At 42.3% G+C, this 22,138-nt stretch overlaps 1 protein-coding gene across 1 annotated transcript; it reads left to right on the top strand.

Annotated features, from left to right (window-relative positions):
- The first annotated feature begins 743 nt into the window (after positions 1–743).
- LOC133366380 (large ribosomal subunit protein eL21-like) lies at positions 744–1,256 on the top strand. The gene has a single exon (XM_061589414.1). The coding sequence runs from the start codon at positions 759–761 to the stop codon at positions 1,227–1,229; it is 471 nt and encodes a 156-aa protein (XP_061445398.1). The 5' UTR covers positions 744–758; the 3' UTR covers positions 1,230–1,256.
- The last annotated feature ends 20,882 nt before the right edge of the window (positions 1,257–22,138 follow it).

The raw sequence follows: 22,138 nt of genomic DNA on the forward strand, positions 1-22,138 counted from the left end.
AGTAGTGATATAATCAACAAATACGGAACTCCAGCAAACACACACATGCACACATTTGACACTCTCATTCTGGGCTACAGGTTAGTGAGAGGAGCCACCAGGCTGCCCAGTTGTGCTTCTAGGCTATGTCTTTGCCTGCTTCCTTCTTATGTTTCTTCCAGTTGTTGCCTTTGCACGACCTCCTAGTCAGTTTCATAGCCTGTGCACCCCTTTTGTATCTAGTCACCTCCTCTGCCTCTGGCCACCTGCAGCCTCACCACCCACTCTTTCACCGCACTGTAAAGTCGGGATGGGTGAGAATTTAGATTCAGTTTGTATTTCAAGCTGGATTTATCATATTTGCACTTTCAGAAACAGAATGAGAACTGAAACACAGCCATCCTTTGAAATTCACACTTATTCAAATTTTTGAGAAAGTGTGCATTAAAATGAGTGTAACATGCAAAAGTGCATTATATGATAAATGACTTGCAAAAAAAAGTGATTAGTCAAAACTCCCTTCAAAAATGTGTTTATTAGGAGAAAGTCACACTAAAATGCTGCAGAATTTTCATGAGGATTTTTTAAAAAATAAAAATTGCAAATTGCTGCAGAAATGTGGAAAACTGAATTTAAGATTGGAAAATGGGAAACTGACAGAATCAAAATTGACAGATCACCTCATCCTTACTGCAAAGCGATTATCTGATTTCCTACTTGCCTATCATAATTTTGGCCAGTTCTGTTTGCACCACTATTTTTTATAGTAATCAGTCAAGATGACCAACACAAAGGGGAAGAGGAGGGGGGCACATTACATGTTCTCAAGGCCCTTTTGCAAACATGATGTTGTCCCTCTTGCCACCTGCATGCACATCTATAAGAAGGGTAATGTTGTTGACATTAAGGGCATGGGCACAGTTCAGAAAGGCATGCCCCACAAATGTTACCATGGCAAGACAGCAAGAGTATATAACATTACTCAGCATGCTGTGGGCATTATTGTGAACAAGAGAGTTAAGGGCAAGATTCTTGCCAAGAGAATTAATGTGCGAATTGAGCATATCAAGCACTCTAAGAGCAGAGAAAGCTTCTTGCAGCGTGTTAAAGTAAACGAAAGAAAGCAAAGGAAAAGGGCACTTGGTTTGAATGAAAACCAGCCTGCTCCTCCAAGAGAAGCCCACTTTGTGACAAACAATGGCAAAGAGCCACAGGTGCTGGAACCAATTCCATATGAGTTCATGGCATAGTGTATATGAACAGAATAAAATCTCATGTAGTGGACCGAAGTTCATGTTGATGTGGTCAAATTTATTCCTAACAGCAAGTACTGTGCTCTTTAAAATAAATAAATGTATATTTGGGGAAAATATTGTGAATAAATTGGTTGTGAATATTTTCATAAATGTTCAATTCTCAGCTACATTGTGTCATGTTTTGTAATCTTTAAGTCTGCATGGATAGTTAGTGATAGTTAGTAATGCTGGAATTCAGGATTCTGGGGAAACCCAAAGAGAATATAGTAAAACATGGAACTTGGATTTCAGGAAAGCCGATTTTAGCAAGCTCAGGGAAATGATGGGTACGATCCCGTGGCTAGATAGACTAAAGAAAAAAGGAGCCCAAGAAGCGTGGGAGTTCATGAAGAACGTATTACAAAAAGCGCAATCGCAAACAATTCCAAAGAGGAAGAAAAATGGAAGACATCGGAAAAAACCAATGTGGCTACACGGAAGACTGGTAGAGGAGGTAAAAGTAAAAAAGAGCATGTATAAAGAATGGAAGGAAGGATGCATCACCAAGGAAGAGTACCAACGAGCGGCTCGGGCTTGCAGGAATAGCGTAAGGAAAGCTAAAACCCAGAATGAGCTGAGGCTGGCGAGGGAAGCGAGGAACAACAAAAAGGGGTTTTTCAGATATGTTCGAAGCAAGAGAAAGACCAAGGAAATGGTGGGACTGCTGCTCAATGAGGATGGCAAAATGTTGACAGATAACGAGGAAAAAGCAGAACTGCTCAGCACCTATTTTGCCTCCGTTTTCTCCCAAAAAGGGAACAGTCTGCAACCTTGCATCGGTAGCAATCTCAGTAAGGGGTCGGGACTGCAGTTCAAGATTGATAAGGAGATAGTCAGGAAATACCTAGTTAACCTAAATGAGTTCAAATCTTCAGGGCCTGATGAACTGCATCCCAGAGTATTGAAGGAACTTGCTGATGTACTCTCGGAACCTCTTGCCATCATCTTTGAGAAATCATGGAGAACAGGAGAGGTGCCGGAGGATTGGAGACGGGCAAATGTCGTCCAGCTCTTTAAAAAAGGGTAAAAAAGAAGATCTGGGGAATTACAGGCCGGTCAGTCTGACTTCAATACTGGGAAAGATATTAGAACGGATAATAAAAGTGTCCATTGGCAACTATCTAGATGACAATGCTGTGATTAGAAGGAGCCAGCATGGGTTTGTCAAGAAAAAATCCTGTCAAACTAATCTCATCTCTTTTTTTGATCGGGTCACTAGCTTAGTAGATGGTGAAAATGCTGTAGATGTCATCTATCTAGATTTCAGCAAGGCGTTTGACAAAGTCCCCCACGACCTTTTGATTAGCAAACTGGTCAAATGCGGACTACATGGAAATACTGTCAGGTGGATTCACAACTGGTTGGAAAACCATACTCAAAGAGTGGTCGTCGGTGGCTCTGCTTCGGACTGGAAGGAGGTCTCGAGTGGAGTGCCACTGGGTTCTGTCCTGGGGCCGATACTCTTCAACATTTTTATCAGTGACTTAGACGATGGGGTGGAGGGAAGCCTTATGAAGTTTGCGGATGATACGAAACTGGGAGGGATAGCTAACACAATGGAAGACAGGAATAAAATCCAAAGGGACCTGGATAGACTAGAAAATTGGGCTGAAATTAATAAAATGACATTCAATAAAGACAAATGCAAGATTCTGCATTTAGGCCACAAAAACAAAATGCACGGGTACAGGATGGGAAATACCCGGCTTAGCAGTAGTGCGTGTGAGAAGGACCTTGGAATTGTAGTGGATCGCAAGTTGAACATGACCCAGCAGTGTGATGCTGCGGCAAAAAAGGCAAACGCGGTTTTGGGATGCATAAACAGAGCTATAGTTTCCAGGTCGAGGGAAGTAATAGTCCCACTATATTCTGCATTAGTCAGGCCTCATCTGGAATACTGCGTTCAGTTCTGGGTGCCTCATTTTAAGAAAGATATAGACAAGTTGGAGCGGGTTCAGAAGAGGGCGACGAGGATGATAGCCGGTATGGAGAACAAGTCTTATGAGGAAAGGTTGAAGGAACTTGGCATGTTCAGTCTGGTGAAGAGAAGGCTGAGGGGTGACATGATTGCACTCTTTAAGTACCTGAAGGGCTGTCACATAGAGGAGGGTACAGATTTGTTGTCTGCTGCCCCAGAGGGTAGGACTAGGTCTAATGGTTTTAAGTTGCAGGAGCATAGATTCAGATTGGACATTAGAAGGAACTTCTTGACAGTAAGGGCAATTCGGCAATGGAACCGACTGCCTAGGGAGGTGGTGGGATCCCCTTCGCTGGATGTCTTCAAGCAGAGGCTGGACAGCTATCTGCGGGAGATGCTCTAGCTGTGGATTTCCTGCTGTGAGCAGGGGGTTGGACTCGATGGCCTACAAGGCCCCTTCCAACTCTATAATTCTATGATTCTATGATTCTCCTACATGTTTTTCTCTTGTTAAATGATTGTTTGGTGTCAAAATGATTAAAATGTGGCGAGATTAAAACAGTGGCAGCTGGTGCCCACTAGACCTGTTAGGGCTGCTTATGGGAGTGTGGCCAACGAGGTCGTGGGGAAGTAGCCAAGTTTCCGTTTTCTCCCCATCCTCCTCCCTTGCAAGCCTACTCTGGACACTTAAGCATTCCAGTTTTGCATTATAGCCCCTAACTAAACTGTAAAACATCTTGCTTTGGTTCAGAAGGGATTCCGGCTGCTGTCACAGAAATATTATGGATAATAGTTATTGCCTAAATATCTCCAGAGTTTCTTTCTTTAAAAAATAAAGGCAATCCTGTATAAACTGTAAGTTCTTATAACTCAGAAAAAAAGATAAGGCAGGTGGGGAGAATGCAAGAAGCCAAAATGTTAGAAAAAGGGGTCTTAAACACAATATAATTAATTCTGAATACTGTAGCAGGACATTCCGCAAGTTCCTCCAGTATTCCTCTGATGTGGGGACTCAGACATTCACATAAAGTATATTTAAGCCTTTTGGTTTTTATAAAAGCAGGGATTTGCTTAACTCAAAATTCCTTCTCCTTTTGATCAATCACATTTATACAGATTCCACCTCTCCGCTCAAAGTGAAATTGGGGCTGGAAGTGTGCAACAATCTCACACATGTGCTGCTAAATGGATTACCAATGCCAGGATATCGATTGCTCTCGTCTTTCTTTTTCCCCAGCCCCCGTCATGAAAGACATAGTTCTGGTTCAGAAAGAAAATAAACATTGGTCTTCTTCAAAATTCTCCTAAGCTTTTTGTTTTTATTAAAATAATTATAAGAAGTTCTTGCTGTTATCCCTCTGCGGATTAATTATCTTGCATAAACATATATCAAAATTTCAGATAATTTAAATAAATAAAAAAGTCCAGTCCATTCTTGGGGTGGTTTGCCTCCAAGAATCACCTCTCCTTCCCACCCTGACAATAAAAAGATCAACTTCAGGTCCTGTCCATGGGGAAAAAAAAAGATTCTACACACACACACACACACACACACACACACACACACAATGCCACTCAAACATGGGGGGGCACTTTGCCACCAAGAATTTCCCCTCCCCCCACCAATAAAAAGGCTCAGTTTGGCCCATAATAATAATAATAATAATAAATTTAATTTTTGAGTCGCCTATCTGGCCGAAACCACTCTAGGCGACGTACAACATTAAATTCAACAATACGTAATAATACAATACATAATAAAATACAGCGCAGTCAACAATAACCATTTTAAAAAGCGGCAGTACAGGGCCATCAATAGACAATTTTAAAACAATATAAAGAAATTAGTCCACCCCAGGGACCCCAAAGGCCTGTCCAAAGAGCCATGTTTTTAAGGCTCGGCGAAATGTATCTAGGGAAGGGGCATGGCGAAGATCGAACGGGAGGGAGTTCCAGAGAGTGGGGGCCGCCACTGAGAATGTCCTCTCTCTAGTCCCCACCAACCTAGCTGTTTTCGTTGGTGGGACGGAGAGAAGGCCCTGTGTGGCTGATCTGGTCGGGCGGCTTAGTTGGTGGTACTGGAGGTGCTTCCTCAGGTAAACTGGGCCGAGACCGTATAGGGATTTAAAGGTTAAGACCAACACCTTGAATTGGGCCCGGAAAACAACTGGAAGCCAATGTAGATGAAATAACACCGGCGTGATGTGATCACGGCGGCAGCTGTTTGTAAGCAGGCGTGCCGCCGCATTCTGCACCAGTTGTAGTTTCCGGACCGTTTTCAATGGTAACCCCACGTAGAGCACATTGCAGTAGTCTAAACGAGAGGTAACCATGGCATGTACCACCAGTGGGAGCTGATGAATAGGAAGGTAGGGTTTCAACCTCCGTATGAGGTGTAGTTGATACCAAGCTGCCCGGCTCACTGCCGAAATCTGAGCCTCCATGGACAGCTTGGAATCAAGAACAACCCCGAGGCTGCGGACCTGATCCTTCAGGGGCAATTTTACCCCATTAAGATTCAGGTCAGCAACACCCAACCTTCACCTGTCACCCACAAGTAGCACCTCGGTCTTATCAGGATTGAGCTTCAGCCTGTTTCTTCCCATCCACCCACTCACGGATTCCAGGCACTTGGACAAGGTCTCTACAGCCAACTCCGGAGAAGATTTAAAGGAGAGATAGAGCTGCGTGTCATCAGCATATTGGTGACATCGCAGCCCAAAACCCCTGATGATAGCTCCCAGCGGTTTTACACAGATGTTAAATAGCATGGGAGAGAGGATAGAACCCTGTGGTACTCCACAAGTGAGGGGCCAAGGGTCTGAAACCTCATCTCCCAATGCTACCTGTTGATGCCTGTCAGAGAGAAAGGAACGGAACCACTGTAAAACAGTGCCTCCTATTCCTAATCCCTCCAGGCGATCTAACAGGATACCATGGTCGACGGTATCAAAAGCCGCTGAGAGATCCAGGAGGACAAGAAAGGTGGATTCTCCCCTGTCTAGTGCCCTCCTCATATCATCTACCAGAGCGACCAAGGCTGTTTCTGTACCATGCCCAGTCCTGAAGAAACCAGGCTCCCAACACCTTATGACGCCAGCCAAACATTTAGGGGGCAGTTTGCCCCCAAGAATCTCCTCTTTCCCCCACCCTGACAGAAAGGCCTAATTAGAAAGGCCTAATCTGGCCCATGAAGAAACCATTCAGGAAGGCATGCCTGAAGTTAGATGAAAATCTGTCGTTTTAGCCCACTTTGCCCTGGTGTGATTTAACTTTAACAATAGAGTTGTAGGTCTGTTGTGCTGCCTTTCTTTGTTGAAAAGTGTACTTAATGAAAACTGAAGAGACCTAAAAACTAGCCTGGAAGACCTTTCTCCATGATGTCTGACCCAATGCCTGACAATAATTAGTTCAGGTTAATTACAGCAAATCTGTAGATTTGTAGCCTCAAATCATCTCATTCTCTAAGCTGTAGCCTCCTGAGGTTCCTTTGATGAGCTCTGCATCCTAAGGGTGGATTTAAAGTAATGAATTTGTCTTTAATAAGATTCATAGGTTTGTTCCCTAAGCAATGGTGTCAATTATACAGTTTAACAGTGATGGCTTATTTTGCTGGAAATGCAGAAAATTAGTGGTGTTTTTTAACATCCTCCTTTTGGTCTTTTTGTTATTGCAAATAAGATGTTTTAGTAGTGTAAAAATATACAAAGAAGATGACAAACACACACAAAAAGGCTAATTTCTTCCTGCTGATAAAAGAAAAGGAATAAATTAAATTGGATGGACCATGCTTTTAGAAGTAGCCCATGAAACTAGAATGGTTACATATTGTGTTAGAAATATTTCTTGTACAGGGAGATTAACTGAGCAATCTTTTACTCAAATTGTGCTGTTTGAAGGGGCGTCAGGATTTGGCAAAAACCTTACTGTGCTGTGGGACCCCAGAGACACCCATGGAACACTGCACTGGTGTCATGGTTCCAGAAACACTGGCAGAATGGCTAAAAAAGGACAGAGTCACAGGCCATAGAGGCGGAACACAGTTGCACTGTATCCTACATGGGTACATCTTTGTTTCAGAGCTTGGAAAAGTTACTTGTTTGAACTACAACTCCCATCAGCCCCAGCCAGCATGGCCACTGGATTGGGCTGATGGAAGTTGTAGTTCAAAAAAGTAACTTTTCCAAGCTCTGCTTTGTTTATAGCGGAATATTACACTAGTGATAGATTTGGGACAAGCAATTTCCCTCCCATTGACTTTAATGGGAGGGGGAAATTAAAAATAGCTGCTTTAACACTGCCCATGTCCCTGTGACAAACTATATGGAGTAACTCTACATAGAGAGACCATAACGCGGGTGGGGCTATGCTTGTGTCTGGCATCATATCATGCACAGAATCCACAATGGGAAACTCAGGTGACAGGGGAAAGAGGCACTTTGCACACAAAGGAATCATTTTGTACAAACAGCCTGTTCCAGAACTCTTCTAGGAACTTGAGTGCACTTCTCTGCATAGAAACCCTTACCTTGGGACTCCAGACACAAACACCAAATTCCACTCCAGCAGCTGAGTGTGCCAGAGCAGAGCACCCCACACAGATAAGCAAGTGACAGGGGAATGTTTGCTACAGAAATAACTGATGTTAAAGTCTCCTGTGTCTGCCAAACCCCCTTTACCATATGTGATTCACATGTGATTCATTGTCCTGTCTTAATTGTATTATACAGCCACAAGAGTGCCTGTATACTATAGCCAGCATGGATTTTTCACATTCCACAATGTTAAATTGAAAATACCCCCCATCAGGGCCAGCCCCGGCGTGTGCACATGTGTGTGTGTGCGCGCCCCCATGCCCCCCACCTACCTGTCTCCACTCCCCTTCCCCCACGCCCCCTACCTGTCTCCATTTCCCCTTGAGCTACAGAGGCCCCTCTGCTCGCCTTGTGCTATCCGCGGCAACAGCTGCGGATCGCAGGGCAAGAGCTTCTGCCTGCCCACCATTTCCCTCGCCCCACCTACCTGTCTCCTGTCTTTTAGCATTGCCATTAACAAAGATGGCGGGCACATTTCCCTAAGGGAATGAAGCCTCCGCTGCCATCTTGGTTGATGGCACACATGTGTGCTACGTGCGTGCATCTGTGCCATCAACCAAGATGACAGCAGGGGCTTCAGCACTGTAGGGAAATCTCTGCTGCCATCTTCATTAAGGGCAATGCTAAAAGGCAGGAGACAGGCAGGTGGGGCAAGGGAATGGAGGGCAGATGGAAGCACCTGCCCTGCGATCCGCGGCTGTTGCTGCAGATAGTGGAAGGAGAGCAGAGGGGCCCCTCAGGGGCCCCTGTAGCTCCAGGAGCCCTCAGGCCAGTGCCCCACCTGACTGCCCTTTAGAACCAGCCCTGCCGCCATGACATTCTGATGCTTCCCATAAGCTCATTTCAAAACAAAACCTTACAAAACTTATAGTCCTAAACTCAGAAATGCTCACTTAACAACCCTCTCAATTTTCATGGTGATAAACAAAACTCAGAAAGAATCAAGAGTTCAAAGTCTAGAGAGAGAGAAGAAGAAAAAACAGACCCCTTTTGGACTTTTTTCTCTTACAGTTCTCATATGTTGAAACTAATTAAAAATCAGCCATGGTCACAGAGGACCTATAATCCTGTTACTGACCTTGCCCCATACTCTGACCTTCATCTTCTGCAGTTTAAAACGTAAAAAAATGCCTGGCTGATTTTTAATTTTTAATAAATTTTGCATTGAACTGAATGATGTCAGGCATGCTCAGTAAGAACCAACTGTCAGTGTTCTAAAAGCCAGACTCCCGGCTGCTGGGCTTGGCTAATCAGGGGGCCACACCCACACCAGACTTTGATTTCATGTGAGACAGTCATGGCTTCCCTCAGAGAATCCTGGGAAGTGTAGTTTGTGAAGGGTGCTGAGAGGAGAGTCCTAGTCCCCTGACAGAGCTCCAGTGGCCAGAGTGGTTTAACAGTCAGCTGCTTTGACTGAAGGTCTGTGAGAGGAACAGGGCGTCTCCTAGCAACTCTCAGCACCATTAACTAACGACACTTCCCAGGACTCTTTGGGAGAAGCCATGACTCTCCCAAGTGAGATAAAGGCCTGGTGTGGTTGTGACCAGCTTTGATTTAAATTGGGGTGGGAGGCTACATGTGCCTGCTGTAGAATAAAAAGGTGGGGGAAACCCTGAAAAGCAGTGATTCTGTTCACAATGTTTTCCTTTTGGAAAGGAAAGGGGCTTCCCCTCTGCCCAGTGCCCACCCATCCAATCTCTCCTCCTCCTCCCCTCCCTGTCCCCCCCCGGGTCAGTGTTGGACTAGGACCTGGGAGACCAGGGTTCAAATCCCCACATGAAGCTCACTGGGTGACCTTGGGCCAGTCACTGCCTCACAGCCTCAGAGGAAGGCAATGGTAAAACCACCTCTGAATACCGCTTACTATAGCCCTGTTCACACGTTGGTCAACAAGTGTAGAGTCCGTGTACCTGGCTACACAAGTAGCTGGGCTGTACACTCATACAGTTGTTCACATGTAATGTTCAACGAGTGTACAGTCTCCGTTATACACACATTTGCTGCCAGGGAAAGAAAATGGCTTCAATGACATTTATTAAATGCGCCATTGAAGCAATTCCCTTTTACTGGCAACAAGGCAAGGCATGCTGGGTCTGTTATACTTCCTGAAACGTTTCCCGTCAAGAGGTACATTCAATAGAAATAGCCTCAGAGGAAGGCAGTGGTAAAACCACTTCTGAATACTGTTTGCCATGAAAACCCTATTCATAGGCTTGCCATAAGTCGGGATCGACTTGAAGGCAGTCCATTTCCATTTTCAAACATGATTGCATAGAAATAAATCCCACTGAACTCAAAAAATATACAAATGATCAAACCCACCCTCCCTTCTCCTCCCTCCCATCCCCTGCCTCTTGCCCCTTCCCTCCCCCTGGTCAGTTTTGCCTATCTTAAGCATGATTGCATGGGAGTAAATACCACTGGACTCAATAAGCATGCAAATGATCAAACCTGCCCTCCCCTGCCCCTCTTTTGCCCCTCCCCTCCAATCCCCTCCCTCTCCTTCCCCCTCGTTCCGCTCCCCTCTCCACTTCTTTTCTCCTTCCCTCTCCTCTCCCCTTCCCCTGCTCTTCCCCCATGGTCAGTTTTACGTATCCTAACCATGATTACATAGGAGTAAATCCCATTGATATCAATAAGCAAGCAAATGATCAGACCTATATGTCTGACTTCCTTTGCAATTTTAATGAAGTTTCCTATAGGAGATCATTTTCTTTTGCTTCTATTTCTGTGAATATGTGAAGTACAGCAACACTTTGCAAAATTTACTGTAAAAATCTCCAAAAATAACTGTGGAAGAAAGGCACTGACTATTCTGCAGAATAGTCTCCAGTGGACATCAGCAGTGTCTCAATTTGCACAAGATAAAACAGTGGGAGGTGAAATATATTCTAGCAAAATTCTAGAAGTGCTCTGTGTTTTTAATTGACCCATGCCCACCTTGCCTTAAATGAAGTGGTTTAAACATAGCAGGCTGAAAACATGCATCCTCTTCTTTCCAACAGCTAGAGTCCTTGCTGAAGTAGCAACATATTGTAATCAGTCTGATTTTACATCAAATTGCAGTTTCAGATTCAACTGTAAACGCACCCAAAATAGAAAGAGAACATAACCTCCAATATGAAACACGAAAGGCTGTCTTCACCATCATATGACCCCGACCAATAAAAAGGCTTTGAAATTAATAAAAATAAATTTGACACAGATTTCTAGGATGAATAATGAAAGAAATAAATTTTTCTAGATTAGATTCTCTGTAGAAACAATAGTAACCAAAGGAAAGCAAGAAAGACACCAACAAACATACAAAAATGTAATTCTCCATCTTTGGAGATGGCAGGTGTTGCCACCACTCACCATATGCTCAGAGGCACATGTTACCAAATTCTTCCAAGCTACACAGCAAGTGGATTGGACTGTGAAAGACCAACCCAAATTGTGTTTGCGTTTTGACAACTTTGTAGGGCAGTCCAATATCTCAGAGAGGAGTTCAGGTCTCCTGCTCCCCTGGTGCATTCACTATAGCTGCCCAATTTCCCTGCTTTTTAAAGTTTGATAGAAATATCTGTGGGCTATAGGTACATTCCTAAACTGCAAGGTTTTCTGCCTTAGTGAATTTCTCTAAGGCTGCATACACACCATTCTGGAATTTGTTAAGGGTGCTGGGAATTGTAGCTCTGTTAGGAAGCTACAGTTCCCAGGAATCTTTGAAGAAGCTATGTGCTTTAAATGAGCTTTGTGGAGACAGTGTGCTTCTCTAACCCAGTGCTTGAACACAAGTGCATGGCAATTTTTGGGTAGGACATCACTATTTTAGGCTTTCCCTTAAACAGCATGGCTAGATCTTTCCATTTCTATAAGGGGAGGGTGGATTTTTTGCTAGAGATAGCTAGTGGTTATATAGCACTAGCCAATTGCCACATTATTCCCAGGGGCAGCAGCCCTCTATCTGGAAGCACACAAATAATTATTACAGAACCTTGGCAAACAAGCTCTCAAATGCTTCCTTTCACGGCGTTATTAGCAATGATTTGGCAACATCTACAGTAGAATACGCTGGTAATAGCTCTTAGGAGCTCAATGTATCATATGAGAAATGCTGTTGCGTTATGTCAGCTAGTGAAGAGGTAAACATCTTTAGGCTAAAAATAAAGGTTTCATGAATAGATTTTGATGGTGGCTACTAGACACTAGATGCATCCCACCTGCTTAGGTGGGGGCTGAAGGGAAACGATCATTTGAAATGAGATCGATGTCTGTGTTTATGCAGCTGGGTGGCCCAAAACAGCTTTAGGAGAGACTCCAAAGGCATGTCGTTGGCTGTGAAGAAAAATTATGCTGCTTTAAAGATTAGCTCTGCCTACCTGCTTGCTTACTTCCACACACTCAAGGTGTAAATTTGTAAATAAAAAGACATTACAAAAACCTCCACAGTTCTCCAACTATCTCTCATCACCAAGAAAATAACTACATAGCTTGTGGCAGTAGAAACTTCCCATACTTGAGGAAGTGGTGACCATGTAATATGCTTTCTCTTACAGAAAGTACACTGTGTGGAAAAACCACTGAATAAGGTCCAAATGGAAAACAACAGCTCTCTGTTTTAATCTTCCTCCTTACTATGAACCCTCTCCAGTTGAAATTTGTAACCCATTAATTACCTTCTCCTCATTTATATGATAAGTGGTTAATTTTCTTTTATTGTGATTGAAACCTCTGCCAGTGTTCCAGGAAAGGGGGAGAGTTACAGAGGAGATTTGATTGGATTTCATTGCTGTGGGCCATTTCTTAAACGGGTTACAAGCTGACAAACACAGGAGAAGGGATCGATATCCATCCTCTGCCTCATTGACAAGCCAATCTTTTCTGTAAACATTTCATCAGTACCTGCCATTTGTATACATACCTGCCACATAAGGACTGAGGGAAAGCTTGGCTTTATGTAGGGTTAGGCAACTAATAAATGAAATGCAGCCAATCTAAGTGGGACAAATCTCCAATAGATTTTCAAATTATCATTTGTTGTTTGGCTCTTCTGCTGGAAATATGCAGCCCCTTTTTTGAAACAATGCTTAGATGTAAGTGAGAGTTTGACATTTGTTTTTACCGCTTAAGTGATAGCATTTCATATGCAAGAAAATGGAAACATGCGACAAGCAGCTCTGGCAATGATTGAATCAAATAAAGATTAATCATCATTTCTATCAAATATATGTTTATCATTCCCACAATCATAAATATTTCTCCTTTGCATATATCTTTCCAGTTCTCTGCATAGTCAGTATTTTACTGGCCCAACTATAAAACTATTTTGCCAGCTACTTGTTCTGAGGTCTGAAAAGCTAGAAGATAATTATATTGTCTGGATTCTCCACCAGAAGTGAGTGAATGAAGGGTGGCAATTCCAGACTAAATTACTTATGTGGAAGCAAATCATATTAGGTTAGATGATGGTCATGTCTGATGCCAAAAGATCTCAGATTACAATAAAAGTTACAGGAACAGATGGGGCACTTCCAGACTGTCACTGTTTTGGGGTGGTATTCTGGTTGCATAATTAAAGTTGATTTGGAGTTCTTGTGCAGCACACTCTCCCCACAAAAAAAAACTGGACTTTTTCCAGTAAGGAAAGGGATGGGAAAATGCACTAGAAAATGTGGGATAACATTTGCTTGATGCAATGTTGTTTAACCTTTCCACAAACAAATCAGAATGAATGCTGAATGCCGATATCATCTAACCTCCCTGGAACCATTATGCAAACAAGCCAGGATGCATGCTCAATAAACAAATCATCTGGAAGTGACAATGGCTACCCCTTTTTTTGAAAATGTAAACACCAGCAGTTATTCAGATTTTTCTCTAGCACTGATCTGGGGCAGAGAGCAAAAGGATCTGAGCTGTGGTAACCTGTGACATCAAACAAAGCCCATGCTTTGCATGCAGAAGGTCCCATGTTCAATCCCCCACATCTTCAGGTAAGGCTGGAAAAGACCTCTGTCGGAAACTCTGGAGAGCTGCTAGTCAATGTTGCCCTCTGCTCCTGCTGAGAGGAAGGGCAAGATATAAATCAAATAATAAATAAATAATAAATACAATAAATGCCAACAATATTGAGCTAGATGCAGCAAACCTCTGACTCAGTATAAGGCACTTTTATGTTCCTTCCTAATCTAATTATGTTTGCACTGACACCTCCCCAGTCTTGTTATAACACTATTACGGTCTGCACTTGGGTTTTTCATCTGCCCCCCAAATATGCTTTTGTATCTCAAACTCGTTGCCTTTTTGTGAAACATCCAGCCTAATCACAAGTTTTGATGAAAGGTTTCTCACTTCTTTGTTGCCTTGCAGTTGGTCCCCAGTCTCAATAAAGTATTGCCTTAGTGTTACATTTTAGCATGTATAAAGCCATGAAGATTTCAACTGCTTACACAGGGATTGTATGCACCAGAGTTTACTGTGTGTTTGCAGCTAGCGGCAGTCTCATTTAACTTGCATAATCCACATGATGTTACCCTCAAACAACACCAGTCCCAATGCTTTCCCCCTGTAAATTCGGGTTTACCAAATACAGGGATAATCCAATAAATTGTGGAGAAACAGGCTACAAACTGCCCGCTCAGGGATGCAATTTGTTTTTGTGTTTTCGGGTGGGCAGATCAATTGTCACTTTCTGCTGCTCCCATTTCCACACCCACTGCTTCCTCCATGCTTTCATTTCTTTCCAACAATGCTTATAACTATTCCCAGCATGCTCCTGAAAGAAAGTTTTTTTTTCTTTTGATCTCTCAGATTTGTACCGATTTGCCCCAAACCAGAAAACTGCACAAGCAAATTTACAATTGTCTGTGTGCTTTTGCATACGTCTTAGGCAGGGTTTAAAAAAAAAAATACCAAGGTGTGGGCATGTCCTGTCAGTACTTAATTGGCATAATAGAATCAACATATTAGAAGGCAGGGACAGACACAAAAGGGTGTTATGAATGGGAAAGAATGAAGTTGTTCCTCCGACACAAATTCAGAATACGTGAAATATGGGTGTGGACTACTCCAGTCTAATTTGAATGGGGAAAATTAACAGCTAAATAATATTCAAATATGGACAAGCCCAGAGTTAGCTATTGCACTAACCCTAACCCTATGTTTCATAGATTTGGAATTGTCTGCATTAAAACAAACTGTTGAAAACTTCAGTAAAAACACAGTGCAAGCCTAACTATGTCTTCTTAGAAGTAAATTCTATTGAATTCAATGGAATGCATATGCTTTTAATAGTCCTATGGTAGGGGGTTTTTTTAGGGGTACTTTTACTGCTGTCAGATTGGCTTGTGCCTTAGGGACTTGTTCACACACGGTTTGCCTTGTGCATTGCTGTGCAAACCATACTAATCACAGCAATGCACTTTTGCTAATGAGTAATCTGCACTCATTGCAGTTTGTACACAACTCCCGAGTGCATTGCTCTGCTTCTGCTTACAGCTTTCAAACATTTCACTGCCTGGCTACCATATAGGGCAGATTGAGAAACAGGGAAATTATTTAGTAGAAAAGCACTAGCAAGTGCCAATAAGAAATTTATACCAATCACAGATCAGAATAGGACCTGCACTCAGTGCTGGAAACTTAAAATACCTAGTGTTCTGGCAATGGAGAGTTCTGGGATCAGTCACCAGCCATCAGGCAGGCAAGGTTCTTTAACAGAAGGCAATGGGCAACAAGGGTAAGGCTAGGGAGGAAACTCTGGGCCAGAGCCTGGCCCAGCACTGGTAAAAAATGGAGGGCTGGTATACTGCTGCAGGGAGTTATGAGTTCTTCACCCTTCTTCCCCAGAGAAGGTCCATGCTCAGTTAACAGGGGAAGCACTTTGGCAACATTGGTAAGTCTCTTGCTGCTTCCTCTGTGACTGGTGTGGCAGTCAAGGTGGGATGACATGACTGAGGGAGTGTCTGGGGTGGAATCGCCAGTATCAGATAGCCAGGGGAACATTATGGGGAACAGGGAATGGAAAGAGCCCTGAGGATTCCTCTTCCTCTTCATTTGTTGGGGACTCAACCAGAGAATGTTACTCAGTGGCCATTTTCTGAGATGGTTCCAAGATGAGAGTCTCCACCAGTCTCAGGGTCCTTTGCGTTCCAGTAGAGGTTAGGAGCTCAAGTCCTGGACCATGCTGGGTCTTGACTCAAAGAAAGAGTGTACTGTCAACATACAGACTTTTGAGGAATAAAAGACAACAAAGACCTGGAAAGAGAGTCAAGGACAGCTACGGACATCTTTTCTAACCTTGCTGCAAAACCACTTAATCAGAAAAAAGTTTTTTGGGAGAAAGGAAATGTTTGCATTTGATTCAAAAATCAAATGGATCATTGTTCATGTTATTTGCCCTGCTCTTGAGATATGGTAACACCTTTGGCCTAATAAGATTCGTTTGGGGTTCCCCATACAGGTTATTAAGCTAAGCCAATCAGGGATTTAAAATCTTTTGTTTTTGTTGTTTTACCTATTTTAACTAATTTGGTGAGCAGATTAGAATGATTGGATTCGGAAGGTTTTTCTAACTGTAGGTAAATTGCTTGTAAATGTTTCACCAACAGCCTTGGTTATATGTTGATTAATGGCCTCAGTGGACAGCTGAAAAATCACTAGAGCTGTTGGAAAAGATTATTAACGGTTTTAAGACTTGGGCCATTGGAAGGGGTGAAGGAGAAATTGTTAGCAAGATTTTTTTATTATTATTATTATTAGTTTATTTATACCCCGCCTTTTGGCCAAAGGCCCTCAAGGCGGCTTACAAAAAACACAAATATAAAATACAATATAAAGATTTCTAATGCTATTCATCATAACCATTTTGTGTGTGAACAATTAGGTTCATTATCCTGCTAATATGGCTACCTCTGCAGTTCCACTTCTACCAACACAAGCTAGTCAGTGATATATGTACTACAACTGCATATAGGTGTTGTGCCAGTTTAAAAGGCATCTCCCCCACAAGCTCCACCCCAAGGAATGGTGAGTTGGTGAAGATGCTGAGAATTCAGTTAAGAGCTTCATAGGGCACTACAGACCTAAAGAGCAGAACTTTCCAGTATCCTCATTCATCAACAACTTAACAACACAGCAAAGTTATTTAAAGAATAATAATTGCAACAACAGTGGCAATTGGTCCATAATATCCTCTGTAACTGCACAGTTCCCCTACCTTTTACCCAATTATATTGTCACCCACCATGGACTATAGGTTCCCCTAGGAACTGTTGCAGGGAAAACACCAAGCACATCAAATATGCACGGGCAGCTACAGTATTGAAATTAAATACATTGTGATTAAAAAGCTTAACATATAAAATCTGTGAGAGTGATGGGGTGGGAGAGTGAAAGGAAGGGAGCCAACGTATGGCATAATGGGGTAGGCTAATGCTCAAGAATCTTAATCAAAGACCAGAAGACATGGCTTCAAATCTTGCTCTTGGAAGGTGCTGCTGATGCCTTTCTCTCCTGAGCATTTATCATGACCCCAAGCATTTTAAAAAACCCCAATATATTTGTTTACTGTTTATTGAATCGAAAATTGTGGAGGTGGAAGATGCACATAATCATTTCAGCAACAAGTAAGGCAATTATCTAAGTGTCCCACACAGGAATGACACACTGTAACTGTCTGAAAACATCACATTTGAAGGGAAGCAATTTTAGTGGTTCAGATACATTAAGACAAGAAGGTGTAGTGGTTTTATAACAAAAAGATAATATATTTCAAAGCTTTTGTTAATGTCCCACTTTATGCAGGAGTTCATAACACCCAGAAAAAAAATATTTTTCACTTTTTTCACATAACCATGACCCCCTAGTAGGGATGGATCTGTCAAATTCAGTTCTCCCAGATTCTAATTTTTCCTATCTTAAATTCACTTCTCCACATTTCTGCAGCAATTTGAGGTTTTTTAAAATCTGTATGAAAATTCTCCAGCATTTTAGTGCGAATTTCTCCTAATGAACATACTTTGTATGCTTTTTAACCAATGTACACATTTTGTCAAGCAATTTCTCCTAATGCATTCTAAAGTTTTCCGCTAATATATTTATTTTTATGCACACCTTCCCTTAATATATGTATTTTTGTGAACACTGTTTGGAGAACTGCATCACAAATTCAGATTAAGTGTGAATTTAGAGGGATAACTGTGCTTCAGTTCTCATATTGTTTTGGAAAGTGCAAATTTGATAGATTCAGCTTCAAACTGAAACTGAATCAAATTTCTCCCCCACCCCTATCTCCTAAGCAGGATACAATCTGTGGTGGCCCCCTCCTAATCTTCCTGAGTCCCTTGTAAAATCACCTCAGGCAACATGGTGCTGGTAGCCATCATATAATTTTGCATATGATTTTGTGTAAAACTAATTGGGCTTTAAAAACAAAAACAAAAACAAAAGGCACATTCAATGCGAGAGGCAGATCGGAAACGTCAAAATCCATGTATAAATCTGTTTAGGATTCATCCTCCAATATTGAGGTCCCAACTCAGGCTGAAGAGCAACACTGCCATCTACTGGAGGATAATAAAATAGCTTTAGCAACTAGAATTGGTATGCTTAAAACGCCATTTGCTTGAATCAATCTGTACTGAATGAAAACAGCAACCCTGATACAAAAGGTTCCTTAGAGGTATGTGATTCACATTACCCAGGCAAGAGAATATGAAAATATGAAAACTAAGGGGAATGTGTGTGTGTGTGTGTGTGTGTGTGTGTGTGTGAGAGAGAGAGAGAGAGAGAGAGAGAGAGAGAGAGAGAGAGAGAGAGAGAAGCAATGGGAGATTTAAGGAAGATACATGTGTCCACATGTCTCATGGCACATTAACATGGTTTTCCAAAGTTGTTGGTGTTATGTGCCTCCAAGTCGACTACAACTTATGGCGACCCTATGAATCAGTGAACTCCAAGAGCATCTGTCATGAACCGCCCTGTTCATATCTTGTAAGTTCAGGTCTGTGGCTTCCTTTATGGAATCAATCTATCTCTTGTCTGACCTTCCTCTTTTTCTACTCCCTTCTGTTTTTCCCAGCATTATTATCTTTTCTAATGAATCATGTCTTCTCATTATGTGTCCAAAGTATAATAACCTCAGTTTCATCATTTTAGCTTCTAGTGATAGATCTGGTTTAATTTGTTCTAACACCCAATTATTTGTCTTTTTCGCAATCCATGGTATCTGCAAAGCTCTTCTCCAACACCATATTTCAAAGGAGTTGATTTTTCTCTTATCTGCTTTTTTCACTGTCCAACTTCAACATCCATACATAGAGATCGGAAATACCATGGTCTGAATGATCCTGACTTTAGTGTTCAGTGATACATCTTTACATTTGAGGACATTTTCTACTTCTCTCACAGCTGCCCTCCCCAGGCCTAGCCTTCTTCTGGTTTCTTGTCTCCATTTTGGTTAATGACTGTGCCAAGGTATTGATAATCCTTGACAAGTTTAATGTCCTCATTCTCAACTGTGTAAAATTGCATGGATCTTCTGTTGTCATTACTTTAGTCTTCTTGATGTTCAGCTGTAGTCCTGCTTTTGTGCTTTCCTCTTTAACTTTCATCAGCATTCGTTTCAAATCATTCCTGGTTTCTGCTAAGAGTATGGTGTCGTCTGCATATCTTAAATTATTGATATTTCTCCCTCCAATTTTCACACCTCCTTCATCTTGGTCCAATCCTGCTTTCCATATGATATGTTCTGCATATAAATTAAACAAGTAGGGTGATAAAATACACCCGTCTCACACCCTTTCCGATGGGGAACCAATCAGTTTCTCCATATTCTTGTCCTTACAGTAGCCTCCTGTCCAGAGTATAGGCTGTGCATCAGGACAATCAGATGCTGTGGCACCCCCATTTCTTTTAAAGCATTCCATAGTTTTTCATGATCTACACAGTCAAAGGCTTTGCTGTAGTCTATAAAGCACAGGGTGATTTTCTTCTGAAATTCTTTGGTCCATTCCATTATCCAACATATGTTTGCGATATGATCTCTGGTGCCTCTTCCCTTTCTAACTCCTGCTTGGATGTCTGGCATTTCTCGCTCCATATATGGTAAGAGCCTTTGTTGTAGAATCTTGAGCACTACTTTACTTGCATGGGATATTAGGGCAATAGTTCAATAATTACTGCATTCTCTGGGATCTCCTTTCTTTGGAATTGGGATGTATATGGAACGCTTTCCAAAGTTACATGTATTTTATTACACATGTGTATCTATGGTGCTCCCCTCATCCACACAAGTTTGTTGGATCTTAATGGGTAGTTTCTACATAATGCATTTACATTCACCATGGCGCTGAAAAGCATGCACAACTGAATCTAGCGCTATGCCCCAAAAGAAAGTTGAGTTGCAAGCTGGGCACGTAAGTGTTTTCAGTGTGCCCTTCTTCCTTGGGGTGGTCATGGTTATCTATTGTTATCATCCTGAGGGGTAGATAGGCTGAGAAATTGTGAATAGCCCATGGTCGCCCAATACACTTTATAGCTCATTTCCATTCTGAAAAATTAATTAAAACAATTTACATGCAGGCAAAATTTATTAAGTAGATCCACACAATACATTTAAAGCACACCCAACTCGCATTTAAAGCACATGACTTCCCCTAAAGAATTGTGGGAAGTGTAATTTCCCCCTCACAGTTATAGTTCCCACCACCCTTAACAAACTACGGTCCCCATGATTCTGTGGTGGGATTCATGTGCTTCAGATGGGTGTTGAATGTGCTTTAAATGAATGGTGTAGATCTGGGCCTGTCCCATGACTTTACTAGGGCCCGCCCCTTTGACATCACTCTGGCCTAGCCCCTGACATCACTAGGGCCCGCCCCTGAAATCTCAAGTTTTGGGATGCTTCTGACCTGGCAACCCTAACTCGTACAGTTATTCATATGTAACATTTGAGTGTACACTCTCTATTATATACAGTAGGGCCCCACTCATACAGCAGGTTAGGTTCCAGACCCCCGCCGGAAAGTGAACACCGCTGGAAAGCGGATCAGCTGTAGCACGGGGGTCTGGACCTAACCCGCTGATCGCACCGGAGAAGATCAGATTTTCCCCTCCTCCTGTGCGATCAGCTGGAGTGTGTGAGTCTGACCACCCCCGAGGACAAGATCAGCTGTAGCACACTACAGCTGATCTTCCCCTCCTCCAGTGCAATCAGCTCAAGCGGGGGAGTCTGATCGTGCCAGAAGAGAAGATCAGCTCCAGCCCCCCTCCAGCTGATCACCCCGCTGGTGCCGTATTAACAGAACGCCGAGAAGTGGGGCGCTGAGAAGCGGGGCCCTACTGTATACATTTGCTGCCAGGAAAAGAAAATGGCTTCAATGACATCATTTAAGCAATTCCCTTTTACTGGCAACAAGGCAAGGCATGCTGGGTTTGTTATACTTCCTGAAACTGTTTCCTGTCAAGGGGTGCATTCAATAGAAAGAGTTTTGGCAGAAACTGGAATGTAGTTTTACTCTTTTCATTTTTCCTGCAGATTCTTAAGTTTTTAAAACACCAAGTTTTAAAAAGAAAATACTAACTTCTGTAACTATCATAATTATAGCTATTAAAAGATTGCATTTTTCATTGCTTGTTATTCTTAAAGCATGTATGGTTTCATTTGATGCAGGCATTCATGGAACAATCCTGTACATGTCTGCTGAGATGCAAGTCCTATAAAGTTCAATGGGATTTACTCATAGATAAATCTGTGTAAGTGCAGTCCTAAATATACTGAATGTTCATATATGAAAATATTTTGAGGAGGGGGCTGTAACAAAAACGAGCTGCTTCAAAGAATATGAACTGAAACGATTCTTCCAACATGGTACACCTGATTCTTTCTTGAGGATATAAAGTGTTTTAATACACAGACCTTCACTCAAAATATAAATGTGGGGAAGATTGTTTATTATTTGGGCTTTCCAGCCTGTTGCTCCTACTGTAACATCTGTCCCCTGGAAAACCTTTCCTTGTATATGAGAAACAGGAAAGCTCTGGGCTGTGGTTTTTAGGGGTTTTCAGTGGAAATGTTTGCAGCTCAGTAATCAAAAAGTGATCATTAGTATGATCTTTTAATGATCTATATCATAATGTTTAGCTTTTGGATAGCACTTTAAATGCAGGGTGGGCAGAAAGTAGATTGAAATGTATTGCCATATCTCAGGGCGACTTGCAGAAGATCAGTGAGGATTTCAGACCCCTGTTTTACACTGAAAACAAGAAAATGACACACACACACCCTTATACTGGTGAAAAGAAGAACGCCGGGGGTTGGTAAATCAGGAGTGAATTTTTCTGTGACAATACTGTGAGCTCATTCA

Source organism: Rhineura floridana, chromosome 11 (genome assembly GCF_030035675.1).
Source record: "Rhineura floridana isolate rRhiFlo1 chromosome 11, rRhiFlo1.hap2, whole genome shotgun sequence".
NCBI lineage: Eukaryota > Metazoa > Chordata > Lepidosauria > Squamata > Rhineuridae > Rhineura > Rhineura floridana.

What these genes read in the sequence shown, in the direction of transcription:
- LOC133366380 (XM_061589414.1), top strand. Translation starts at nt 759, where the DNA reads ATGACCAACACAAAGGGGAAGAGGAGGGGGGCACATTACATGTTCTCA.